The sequence below is a fragment of the Aplysia californica genome, unplaced genomic scaffold (assembly GCF_000002075.1).
Source record: "Aplysia californica isolate F4 #8 unplaced genomic scaffold, AplCal3.0 scaffold00859, whole genome shotgun sequence".
NCBI lineage: Eukaryota > Metazoa > Mollusca > Gastropoda > Aplysiida > Aplysiidae > Aplysia > Aplysia californica.
The window spans coordinates 80,142-94,240 of record NW_004798129.1 but is presented as its reverse complement, the minus strand read 5'-3'; the positions used below and the strand labels follow the sequence as shown (position 1 = coordinate 94,240).

Here is a 14,099-nt window from a genome sequence, read left to right as displayed (position 1 = left end):
AGAGGCAGAATCTCCGAGCCAACATTCCTTACAGGGGCAGTCACCAGGAGAGATTTCAGTTTTTTCAGGAGAATATGTAAGCATTTGAGATAAGAGTAATACACATACTACACAGTCTATAAAACTATTTAGGAAAAGGTGCTGTTATTTCATGATACTTCAGAGCCGAGGCAACCATTGCTTAAACCATGACAACAATCATCAGACTTTTCTACTATTTAGGCCAAGTTTGTTTGCCCTTGCTGTCGCAAAACTTTTGTTCATCCCCAATATTACAAGGCCCAGCAGTGCCGCTGACCACTCCCTATATAATCAGAAGAAAGACTTATGGACTGCCTCTTGTACTCTTCCCTTTAGCTCTGCACTTTAGCATAGCTCACAATAAATATTTACAAACTATGTACATGGAGCAACAATAATATTTACATCATTCCGTGACTGGCATTCAGCGTAGGGTGAGGGTGAAAGACACAGAACAACACAAGTGCTGACAATGTGGCAGAAACCACAGAATAAGACTGATGAAAACAACTTATACAGGCCCTCAGTCAATATCGGGCACTTATTCCATAAGTAAGTAAGCTGTGAATCTCCTGTCAAAATTGTCAACATTATTCACGTGAATGAGATCTTCATCTCGTGTCAATTTCAAATGCATTATTTACACATAAAAGAGCTCAGTGCTTTGTGTATTTTTAGCCCGTCCAGACATTTTACGACGCTGAGATAGAACCTGCAATATTGCTCGGAAAAGTTACATCTAGGTTAAAAAAAGAAAGAATAATTCCCTCCTCTCTTCATTTATTTATAAACAGTTACTATTCTTTCTCAAAACATTAGAAATATGAAATCTAGATGCAAACATGTTCTTGTATTTCATAAGGGACATGGCAGGCTTCTTTTCAACGAACAAAAGTCAGACAGATTTTACTGGTTCCATGAATTGTGGCCCCTAAAACATGATAGATTTATTGATAACCATCTCTGCTTCTGACAATATAATGGGTGTTGTATTTCTCCACGTTGTTCAGTTATAACAGCAGAGAGATCATTTAAGCAGTTGTCAATTATTTTCTACAGCTGACACAGACTACTAAAAGACCACTACATTGTGAGTAAGCCGCAATTTAAAAAAAATCAGGTGTCTTTCAATTACATTTTTCATCTCAATAAGCATCAAGGGGGAAAAAAAGGTGTTCAGTTCAATGTGTTAAGTATGAAAGTGATCACCATTCACATATAAAAGTCCTCACAAATTAGCAATATTATAATATGTCACACAATATCTTGAAATGTCTTGATTAATAAAATGTCACAAAGAAATTGATAGAGACAATTCTCCACACATCAAAAACTAAACCAAGAAGTAACAGGAAACAGAAGAGAGGACTGGGCGGAAACACTACTCTACATATGAAGTGCATGCGATGGAACATGGGCATAGTCATGGGCCAGTATATCAGATCATAAACGTCTCACTAACTTGGTTACCCGAGCTTCTCGTATAGACATGGGCTATTGGTAAACAAAAACATAGGCCTACAACTTAAAATTTAAAGTAATAAGTAGAATGGAAACTGAAGGGTATAATTCTTCACACACGCTGATCTTATCTCGAAACCACAAAGTATAAGTAGCGTTGAAAACAAAGGGGATAATCCTTAACAAACTGATTTATTTAATAAAAAAATAAATTATAAAGCAATAACCATAAATAAATCATTACCACTTGTCTTTGGACGTCTTTTGGCATTACATGACATCATGTACAAAAATATACAAAACAATCGATGCAGTAGAAGGTCAAACCAGTAACTATGAAGGAATGTTGGTAAACTCCCCATTGTCATGGGTGCATGGGCAAAATTAAATGTTTCAAATCCTTTCAAACAAAGATGAAAATTTGAAACTAAAGTGATACTATAGACATCATGATTCAGCTTCCAGCGCCAATCATTTCAAATGTCTGTCTCTTTAACAATCATACAACTACAGTCTAGCATGCACATATAGTGAACGCAAACTTCACATTGTAAAACATGTCCACAGCAAACAGATTTTCTTGTCCTGAATTTTTTTCTTATGCGTGTACATGTAAATATTCTCTGTATTTAAAGCACATACATAGCAAAAGTTACATATAAGAAAAAGATTTCTGCGTCTTTACCATCTCGATACGTGCCTGCTAAACTGTAGGTATGCATGATTGTTATTAGGAATGAACTCTTCTTCAAAAGAGTTACATACACAAATCACAAAACTTTGGAATGTAAAGGGTTAAAGAGGAAACCTGGGGTGAGGCAGAGTAAGCAAGGGTCCTCAGCATCATCCCACAATAGCACACAAGTCAGTTTCTGGGGGTTTCCAGATAAAGTCTCTATTTAAATAAAGACAGCAAGAGTCATCTCACAATATCATTTCCTTTTGTTTCATTATATCCTTCCCAGATTTTAGTTGAAAAATGACGAGTGCCCCAAGTCATTATTGTTCTGATTTGGGGTTTCTCTTCTTTTTTTTTTTTGTTCCATTTTCTCAAAGCTTAAAAAAAATGACTTCGGGGATTGAAGGATGATGCTGACGAGATATACATGAAGAGAAAAAGAGCAAAGCAGCAAAGATATTTTACATACCTTCGAATACATTTCAAATATCTCAACACAAAATACCTTTGAAACATGTATTTCATTTAGCAAACAGATGCAACTTGTTTCCCATGTATAAAATATGAAGCATACCTGGAACAACAACTTACAAGATGGAATGTGAGCAATCAATTTTCATATTTAACAAGGCCACTGCTGTAAACAACCCATGAAACTTTCCATTTAGTACCAGTAATACACTTTTTTCTAGGTATCATTTCACGTTCTGGAATATCAAAAAATCTCAATACACTAAAAATGGACCAATATATTATAAATTGACAAATTATTGTCACTTTCCTTTTTTTTTCTTTTCTTGGGTAGAGATTCAGGATTTTATGTGAATTTGACACAAAGATTGTCATGAATGAGAATTGACATTGTATTACAGAACTGAGGCGACTGAAGAAACATTTAAATATAGACCGACTGATCACAAAAAACATCAGCATAGATCTGGAAAGCTGCAATAAAGGTGCATGACACGTATTTCTTTCCCATCCATGTATTGTACAGTTCCTATCAGATGACAGTTTGGACAACACAAACATAGACCGCAGAAGGCACAGACAAAGCAGCAATGGGTCAAAGGGGTCAACTGATAAAGGGACAGTACCAAAACTACCTACACTTTGACTTGGTAGTCGGGGAAGGGATGGGGGAGGGGGAAATTGAGGCAAGATAGGGGTCAAATGTAGATCTAGATTTTCATAAAAATACGAAATATTGAATTTTCCTCCAAAATGAAAGTTTTGGGGGGGTTTTTTAAACTGCGTAGTGCAGTAGTCCATTTAGCACATGAGCTATGAATGATCTTGTGAGAATGACCTTTCCATATCTTGAGTATCTTTGAAACACTTACAGCAACTTTCTTAATAAATTAACAAAGACACAGCATATCATGTAGCAATATTTAAAGCTGAAGCTATCTGTAAATCATGAATTATTTCCAAACTCGTTTAAAATGGGAAAATTAAATATCATCAGTACCTTGTTCAGACTTTCTTAAAATACCATCTTGATCTGAGCAGTCGTACTATGTTTCTACAGACTGTGCTGACTGTAATGTACCCGTTGTTTCCACAATATCAAACCAAAATGGACGGGAAGCAAACAGGTAGCATCATGGTGAAGCAAAGGTGATAGCAGTAGCATGAAAGGGAGTGTTATGACACGCTGAGAAACAAATAACCTACATAAAACATACGTCCCAAAAATTAAACAAATCTTTATAATCCCTGTTTTTGATACTTTACAAAACTTCTTTTGAAATACTGTCAGACTTGTTCTAACGACCACTTGTCCCTGACAATTGCCTCCTCAAAAGACCTCTTCCCATTTTCCCACCTTGTGGTTTCTTTTTGGTATATTATAATGACACTGTTCAAGATGTCCACATGTCTAAGACAACTGCTTTCTCTTCACCAAAGGGTGGCCGTCTTGGACAATTTTGACTGCACACGTATTGCCCCCATCTTCCCCAAGACTTTTAAAACCCTGGCAGAAACCTGTCAAATGAGTGTTCGTGTCTTAGGAATGAATGTATATTATATATATTTATATGTGTGTGTGTGTGTGTGTGTGTGTCTATGTAAGTTCAGAACTGGTGGTAAATTCTGCTGTGGTAGACATCAAAATAACACAGATTGAGCTGTAGCCAGAACATTGCTAGAAAATGAAAGACCTGTCAATGTGTTCTTGAAACAACGAGGCTTGCCCACTCACAGGCCACATCAAGATATCAAGATGACAGCCCGACAGATACCTCAGTCATTGGCTTTGGACTAAAGAATGCCTACATGTGCACCGATCCCAACATACAGTTATAGTATGTAATTCTTGAGAATTTATTTCCCTTTTTACAGAAAGAATCTCCTTGGTAATTTTATATTTATGTACAAAGACATCGAAAGTAACCTTCCCACTACTTTTTTTTAAAGCTAAAGCATATTATGTACATCAGTGTGCAAAAGCTAAAGATGAAAAAAGATTTCCCCTTAAGATATATATATACATCCGTCACCACAGAGAAGAAGAAATGATGTGAAAGCAGAGACAGAGACACATACAACAACAAAGAGTGGACATCCACATCTGGAGCCAATTCTGGTCAATGCGCCTGGCAGCAAAACATTTTTACATGTGTGAAGCAAAAAAAAAACAACAAAAAAAACAAAAGCCTCATATGGGATATGAACATTAAACTATAACCTTACAGATTCCATTACAGTTGGCGAAGGCTCATTCTGAAAAATAGAGCAAAAAGTCTGGATTTAAATACATGAGCACAAACAACTCGCTTTGGGATGCACTGGCGAATTTTCTCACAGTTATAAGATAAAACAAAATAAAACAGCGTCTTGATTTTACAGTTTTTACAGATTAATTAAGGTTCCGTCTTGCAAGCCTCATCAACATGGTGACCTCATGGGAGGAAACAGACAGGTCCCTTGTGGTTTGAGATTAAAACATTTTATAAACCACGATAACAACTTATAACAACCCTATAAAACAGACTCATATTATACCTATAGGCCTACATATAATATATTTATGTGAGTGCATGTGTGTGTGTGTGTATGTGTGTGTGTGTGTGTGTGTGTGTGTGTGTGTGTGTGTGTGTGTGTGTGTGTGTGTGTGTGTGTGTGTGTGTGTGTGTGTGTGTGTAACTTGATAAAAACTATTTCGGTTGAATAACAATCCAACAATGATATGAAAAGTCCAATGACTGATTTACATGTGATGGGACTTGAAAATTTACAATAATAATGTATAATCAACACACTTAACCAAGAGAATTATTCAACAAACATAAATCAATAAGTTAAAATCAGATCGACAGTTATTCCAACAACTGAGTCAAAACACCAACCAGCACAGCCCACTGAAGTCCTTGGTCAAAAAACAAAGAGTGGAACTGTAGGGCCTAAGCATTCAACAGTTTTCCATCCTGACAAAGAACACGCACAAGATGACCAGAGATATCTTACAACACACAGATTGACACTCTGACCTCTGAGCTCACAAGCCTGAATATATTATACTAATTCCCCTTGGTTCCTGATTTATGGGCCTTGGCGGACGGCTGGGTTCGAGGTAATAGTGGAGTACTGATATATCCCATCCGGTATTGTGGGCACACAGACCTACCTATGGCTGTCCCTGTGGTTTTATGCACCCCGCATAATTTAGCAAAATTTGATCATTTTTTGCATAATTTCGATTATTTTCCTTTATCATTCTTTGTTAAAATTAACTGAATTGCATAATTTCACATTTTTGGGCTCAGTTTGCATAATTTCATAAATTTTCTCGCATAAAACGACGGGGACAGCTATGGCCCAGACCGGAATATCATTCTTTGGGGTTCAAAGGTTGACGATAACAATTGTACAACACCCATTGATTGCTATCGCTATGAGATATCACAGGAAGAGTACATAAATCTCATCAAAATACTGAGTTAAATCAATCTACACAGATTTAAATCATGACACAATAAATACATGTAATACTGTGTCAGATCCATAAACACAGATTTAAATCATGAAACAACAAATACATGTTATCACAGACAAGACCTCTACCCCCACAAGGCACAATTAAATCTTCGCATTTAATTACAACTCTCCTCTATCTTTTAGTGGGCACGGCAAGCTGTGTGATCTATGGATAAGCTATTTCTGGGCATAGACCTCACGAGGGTAACTGTCACAAGGGAAAGCACATACCCTTTCATAAACCGTTGAAATCTTGTAAAGACACCAAGTCTTACCCCGAACATTTATATACTTGAAATACATTTCTTACTTACAGCGCCTTCACGTGCTCTGCAAATTGCAAAATTATTCATCTCTTTGCACTCAAATTATACATACAAGGTCAACACAAGGAGAAAGTTAACTATCACAAATTAAGATTTCTACCTTCTGATATATTGCCTATGACGAAAGTAATGAAAGACTTGACAAGGGAAACCTACCGACACTCAACCTTCTGTCAGTTTAGAAATTCGAAACGGGGAAATGAAGGATGGTGGCTTTCAATAGGGGGGCCATGGGGAAGGGGTGGAAGGGTGGGGGTGGGGGAGTAATAAGTCTTGTTGAAATCAACTTTTGCATTTAGAGACTATGGCTTTCTAGAGAAAAGAAACACGTTAGGGAGAGAAATATTTCAACCAAACTCTAAGTCAGTTGAGCACGTCAGGTACCCCAAAGAGTGAGATAAGAGAGCAACAAAACTTTTCCTTAATCAGAAGCAGAACTTTGAAATTCAGCGACATTTTCTTTCCTCAAGGTCTACCCTTCTCTACAAGTGTGCCTACACTGATCCATATTTTTTTCTTCCAACAAGAGCAATGATGATGGAAGGTAACAACAATGCGATTAGAACTTCCCCAAAAAAGGAGAAATGAACGTAGGAAGTATGTCAAAAGGAAGACGAAACCAAACAACTTAGGAAAATAAAATCGTTAAATAAAAGTTACCATTGAGAAACAAAAAATTCAGAGGAAACCTTTAACACAACAAAAAATGTTTGGAGACAGGGAGATAAAAGATGTCCAACACAACAATGGCATTTTACAAGTATAAGAAAAAGGTGTGAGACAAATCTAGTGGCAGGACAAAGGTTGGAAGGGGTTGAGGCAAGATGTACTTATCCCGATCCCCACTGCCCACTAGCCCACATCAAAAGTGGGGGGTAGAAGACCCAACTCAACAACACATTCTCTTTTACAAGAGGACACGATCCCTTTTGACTTATAGTATATAACACGGATAGGTCGAACACAGAAGACTCTAAATCACTCATTCGTCAAACTGTGCCTGCGGTCCCGGGTTTTTTTTTAGCTTCTTTATCTTTAGAAGATATCCCTCGAACTACAGATCGCTTTAACTACCAAGGCCAGTCCCGACAAATGCAAGCTATACACGTTATACTGTATACATATGACATGTGCCCCTTCTGCTCAACAGTGAGAAATATTTACACATAAAGATCAGGAGGTCAACACAGGCCTGTAAAGGGACAACACACACGAGGGACACAGAATGAGTAAAGATTTAAACCACGGATACATTTGAGAGTTCTGCAGAAGCTCCTCCCTTGCCCTGGATATGTGTGTGGCTGTGTCGACTTCCGGGCCGGATCAGCTCCACTGTGCTGCCGGAGATACTTTGCTCATCAAACTCGGACGGGATCCCAGTACTCACAGAGTCTGTCAGGGCAGAAAAAAAGACAACGTTCATTTTGTTCGATTTAGTAAAGAGAAACACATCAATATAATAATGGTCATTTACTGCTGGGAAAAAGTAAGACACAGACAAAGACAACAGAGGGAAAGTAAAGAAGTAGGACCTACCAATGGCACCCTCCAATCACCCACAAGAAAGACATTTTAAGATCAAAAGAACACGATGACATTCAGACAAATGAACAGCCAGTAACATTTTGTTCACCCTGTGAAGCTCACAGAATCTGTCAGGGCAGAAAAAGACACCGTAAGAACATAAGAACATGATGACATGTTTCAGTCATACCCTTGTTATCAACAAGACAAAAGAACAACCACAAAATATTCTGTTCACCCTGTGAAGCTCACAGAATCTGTCAGGAGGGAGAAATAAGACATCGTAAGGACATGAGAATATGATGGCATTTAGACAAAAGAACAACCACTAAATATTCTGTTCACCCTGTGATGCTCACAGGATCTGTCAGGGCAGAAATAGGACACCATAAGGATAAGGACATAAACACATGATGGCATTTAGACAAATGAAAAGCCACTGAATATTTTGTTTACCCTGTAAAGCTTACACTTACAGAATCTGTCAGGGCAGAAATAGGAGACGGTAAGAGCATGTATAAATAGAGCAATCACTGTAAGGAGAATTGTTTCATGACATTTATCAGTCATATCATGGTTGTGACAACACAGATGAACAATTCCACAAATTTTTGTTTACCCTGTCAAGTTTACGGACCCTGCCAGAACAGATAAAGGACATCATCATAGATTCGTTTGTATTAGAAAGAGTTTTACAGCACTTGGCAACACAATAAGACCACATATGTGCTGAAGATTAGAGATGTTACAAGAGAGTAACCAACACAAAAAAGAAGGCGGAGAGATAAGGACAACAGATCTGTTTGATAGGAAAGGCGAAGAGCAGACCACACGGGAGCACCTGCCAACCACCCACATCATAGATTAATAAATTAGTAGATAAAACTAACTGTTAAAAAATGTTTTGTAGTAGCTTTTCGACCATATCGTCCCCGTCACCACATGAATAAGTAACTGCAATTTTTTTTGTTCATACAACAAAGCTCACAGAATCTGTCGGGGCAGAAAATGGACATCGTAAGACTTGGACAGAACTAAACAGAAAAGTTACTGTAGGGAGAACAATTTTATGACAACTTCTCTTCTCAGTCATATCATCGCTGTCACAAAAAAGATAAACATCTTCAAAAATTTTCGTTCATTCTATTAAGTAAGCAGGGTTGGGTCAAACAGAGTTCAGATTTTAAAGACTTTTACGCAAGTTAAACATTTTTCTAGGGACAATTAGGATTCTATTACGTTACATCCAAACTCTAGTCTTGTCTCATGACATTTAGGCTAGAATGCTATACCGTGTATCCAAGCGCTTGCCTTTTATTAGGTAAATTTACACCAACAGCAGCTGAAGAACTCTTGTAAGAAAGAGAATCAACATCTTCTCTCTTATGGGCAAGAAAGGTTGACAATCAAAACATGTAGGTAAACATTGTCACAGGAACAGAGAGCAACGTAGAACGACAAGACCTTCTATTCCTTTTTATTAAGAAAGGTTTAGATATAGAGTCGAATCTGCTCTTATGGCTACCTGTCCAAGACAATCACCTGACTAAACAGCCATTTCCCATCTTTAACCCCCCCCCCCCCCCCCCCCCGAAATATTTTAAAGATAGCCTATTTTTGGACACTATCCAAGGCATCCACCTGACTCGACTAAGACAATCACTTTTTCCTCGATGGGAGAGCGTCATGGACATCCTTGACAGCTTATGTTTGCTGCTGATGGTGAACAAACACCCAACTGCCCATTTATAACCCACACATGCCTTTCCCACATCATGTTTAAGAAACAGTACTGGCACTATGACAACAAGCATAAAGTTACTTCAGAATATGAGTCAATTTTACAATGCCATAATTCACACACTTCAGTCCAACCTGCTGTGACAACCAACTGTACAAGACAATCACCGGTAAAAATGACCACCTCCCCCCCCCCCACCTTTGTTCTTTTTCTATGTCAGTGAATGGCATTTTCCAAGAGGACTGCCTGTCTAAGATGACAACTTATCTCCTCACTAATGGGTGGTCATCTCGGACACATTTGTGAGGCATCATGGTGAAATCAGGCACTCGTCAAAATAATGAAATTGAAGAAACAGGCATTTTTGCGCCAGTTTGGCAATTTTTATCCATTTTTGTTTTTCCACTCCACATTTTTTATGTCCATATAAAAACACATTTCCATGTGAATTTTACTGAAAAAGGTTGATTAAAGGCAAAAAATATGTGATTTTTCAGTTTTCAAGGACTCTGAAATTATTGAAGTTACCAAATTTTGGCAGCCATTTTCTCGTCAAGTGACCCTATCTCCTTCAATGGCAAATACATATCAAGAGAGATGAGTATTTTTTTTCAGTGAAAGCAAGGCAAATGAAAAAGCTATCAAATGCTACCAATATCTCCATATGCCCAAAAATGTACGAGCGCCTGATTCCACCGCGTCATGACACATGTTGGTACTTGATCAAGCAAGCAGCAGGAAGCAAATCCGGGCATAATACACATGGATAAGTTCACACTGGGATATACATGACTAAAATTGAGTCGATAGTGCTGTAAAACACCTACTCAATCAATCAACTCTACGATAAAGATATCCAAGTCAGAAAAGCAACTCAAACTACAAAGCCCCAACATTACAAGTATTAACTAGATGGACCCAACATCCTGCGAGCAAAAATGCGTTCCCATCCATGAGGCAGAGGCAATAGTGTCAAGCATATTATGTTGGTAACACAGCGTTTAGGTACGAGGGTGATCGCTAGAGGGTGTGTATTTGAGCCAAACTCAATAACTGTAGCTCAAGAACAGGCACAGCACAGAGGTGTTCAGCAATGGCGTGTTGATTATTTTCTGGGTTTTGGGTCATTGTTTTTTTAAATAGGGTGTTTACACCCCCATCAACACAATTTAGATCATTTAAGAGGTGGGCTTCCCACCCCGCCAACCTGGGCTGAAAGAGATACAACATCCTGGCAAAGAGACCGAGACACTAGGCTTTAGTCGAGATACCATACCTAATCAAAATTTCTCCCCACTCAAAAAATAAACAACTGTCTCCTGTGTGCAACAGCGAAGCGTTGATCCATTACAACACAGGTACCATTTGATTGTTTGTACATATATGTCATATTGTAAGTTATGTAACAAAGATCAACTTTTGTATTTATGTAGGCCTATGTATGTACGTTAGCATGAATGCTATTGAAACCAGATTTTCCCAAGTGGATCAGTTGTAGGGAACTATAATTATTTTACCTTTCATTTATTCTGAAGAGAAAGAGCATAGCATTTACCTCAATCAATGCATGCCACATAACAGAGAGACAGACAATAGTTCACAGGAAAGCCAAACACAGCCAGGGCAAGAAAAAGGAAGGGGGGGGGGGAGAGGAGAGTAAAAAAAGAAACCCAGTACACCAACCACACAAAGGACAAGACCAATAGCACCTTAGAAATTGTCTGTTGTGACTAATATAAATGAGGAATGCAAGGCCAATTTGAAATTTGAGTGGAGCGTAGAGATAAGACAACTGAAATATATATGTACAAACAATGACAGACAGATCGAGCACACGTCACACCATTATGCTGATTAATGCAAAACTTAATTAAGAAAGGCAGCAGGCAAAAAGGGTCCTATTATTTAACTTTAGTCAAAGTTTTACAGCAATTGGAACCCAAATATGTCATATAAGAGTCGAGGATTAGAGGTGTTACTAGAGAGTCACACACTAAGAAAAGAAAGAGGCAAGATAAAGACGATACATGTTTGACAGTGAAAGAAGTTTCTGTCGTTTCAGATAGTAAACACTTAACAAAAACGATAGAACTGCAGGCCTACAGATAAGCCACGGCATTACATCATATTAAATAATATGAAGGAAGGTAGCATACTGAACTTCTAAGGAAAACTGCTCGAGACACTTCAGTCATGGGTCAACACCTAGACGATCAGAGAACGTATAGGTCAACACGGACAAAGCCACAACTCCCACTATGTAAGATTACATAAAACCAGCACCGAGCAAACAAAGCAAACACAGGATGGGTCCTTCATGCTTTGGACAAAGTAGAAACAAAAATGGGTTTGCAAAATTTCCTACCACTCAGAGAGTTGAGCTACTGCATTCCCAGGTGACATTGTTTAGAGAATATACAAATACAGCTCTGCATATTTATAAGTTATCTGTTTTATAATTTTGTGATGTTGAATATGGCTCATGACAGTCTGTATAGTCCTACTTATGACTCAAAGGACATGCACTAAGCACTGAGTTAATAAAAAAACAAATCTCACAATACAAAATACCAAAAACCAAATGAAATATTTGCAAGACAAAACCGAGACCATAATTTGTAATCCCCCAAACATTATCAAGTCTAGGTAAACAACACAACTTATATAATTTCTACACTGAACCCTCATATCAGCCAGAAACCGTTCAAGATCCCCACTTTAATTGTACATCATTCTTTCCCACCATGTGACCCTCCTTCACCCAACCTGTACCTCGCACGCACAAATTAAAAAATGTTTTAAAGTTTATGTGTGACGTGTTCTGGTTGAGGAAAAAAAGAAATATGTGCGTGCAATTTCTACCAGCAAATCCATCCATGCATGTTCAAAAAGGACTCAGAAGAAAAAAGTAGTGTTTACCAGTTTACCCTCAAGCGAACAAGATCAGACCAACGGATCGGCTGCGTGATCAACTGCAGCGTGAGAGGACAAAAGAAGAGTATGTGTCAGCCTAGTGGTTATTGAGGAGTGTCCTTAGACAAAACTTACAGACTCAAAAACAAAGCGTTGCACTGAAGCCACCTGCGACTATGTATTCGTTTGTATGACCAAGTGGTTAGGCTACTACTGGACTGGTAATCGTGAGGTTGCGGGTTCGGGGGTTCGAGCCGCGGACCCAATGTTGCGTCATCGGGAAAGACACTTTACACAAATTTTCCTCACTTCACCCAAGTGGGAATGGCTACCCGGCCATAAACGGCGAAAGACCTTTTCAGTATGCTAGTGTTTTAGCGCCTATAAATAGCTGCTTGCACTGTATGCTTCCCAGGAAGTTGAGGTTGTTTCAGAATGCTCTCAGGTCTTCTGGGGTAATAGTATAGATTGTGAAGAGCAAAGAGCTAGCTGTTGAGTGGGGATTTGCGCTATTCAAATACTGTTTATCTATCTATTTACAAGGGCTGTTGCATGAATGCCATGACTCCGCATCAACTGCTTGCACATATTAGAAAACTTCTGAGAACTATGAATAAATAGGTCTTCTCCTTCTCTCTCTTTTTTTTTCTTAACTAAAATTTCAGAAATTCAAATGTATTGGAGAAGTAGGACAGATGGAGTGCAAAAAGTGTGCTGTTTGTTTGCAGTGAAGTGTACGTGAGAAAAATGGTTTTGAGAGTAACTACCAAAGGTTTAAACAAACGGCTCACAATACTGGAAAAAAAAAGTATAGGCGATTCTATAGTGCTTCTCAGAGAAAAGATAAACGTGTGAATATCTAGACCTACTGCAATTATTGTGATCACAGATTCAAGTAAAGTTTAATCAAGCAAACATTTTTGATGAATCAGGGACATAAAACAAGCCCCTGTGGTGCAGTAGGTTCTGAACTTGGTCAAAATGTAGAAGTTTAAGGTTTGAATTTGAACTGAGTTGGAAGGAAGAATCTAATAACTCCTCCTGAAGCAGGATTTACCTCCTAGCCCTGAGCCCTTTTACCAGACAAGAAGTTCTCCTTCAAGGTGAAATGCCCAGCCTGTTGCAGCACGTAAAACTAATCAAAACAATTAATAATAATAATTTTTTTTAAAATAATAATTATAATAATAATAATAAAATAGTAATAATAATAATAATAATAATAATAATAATAATAATAATAATACTAAAATAATAATAATAATAACAATAATAACAATAACAATAACAATAATAATAACAATAACAATAATAATAATAATAATAAAAATAGTACATCCGCCAATGTCTGACAATGACCAATGCATTTGCAGAGGAGAATTTTTTTTTTTTACGCGAGAAATAGAAGAAACAATTTATTAAGAAGACTTCTGGCTTCTGCTATAGCCAATGA

General features: G+C 37.8%; 1 protein-coding gene across 1 annotated transcript in view; it reads right to left on the bottom strand.

Moving 5' to 3' along the window:
* Positions 1-2,509: 2,509 nt before the first annotated feature.
* The window catches only part of LOC101862380 (phospholipid-transporting ATPase ABCA7), a gene marked incomplete in the record, with an annotated part of 83,587 nt that continues 71,997 nt past the window's right edge, over positions 2,510-14,099 (bottom strand). The window contains 2 exon segments of the mRNA XM_035972811.1: positions 2,510-4,888; positions 7,721-7,860. Of these exon segments, the coding sequence (XP_035828704.1) occupies positions 4,847-4,888; positions 7,721-7,860 (182 nt within the window).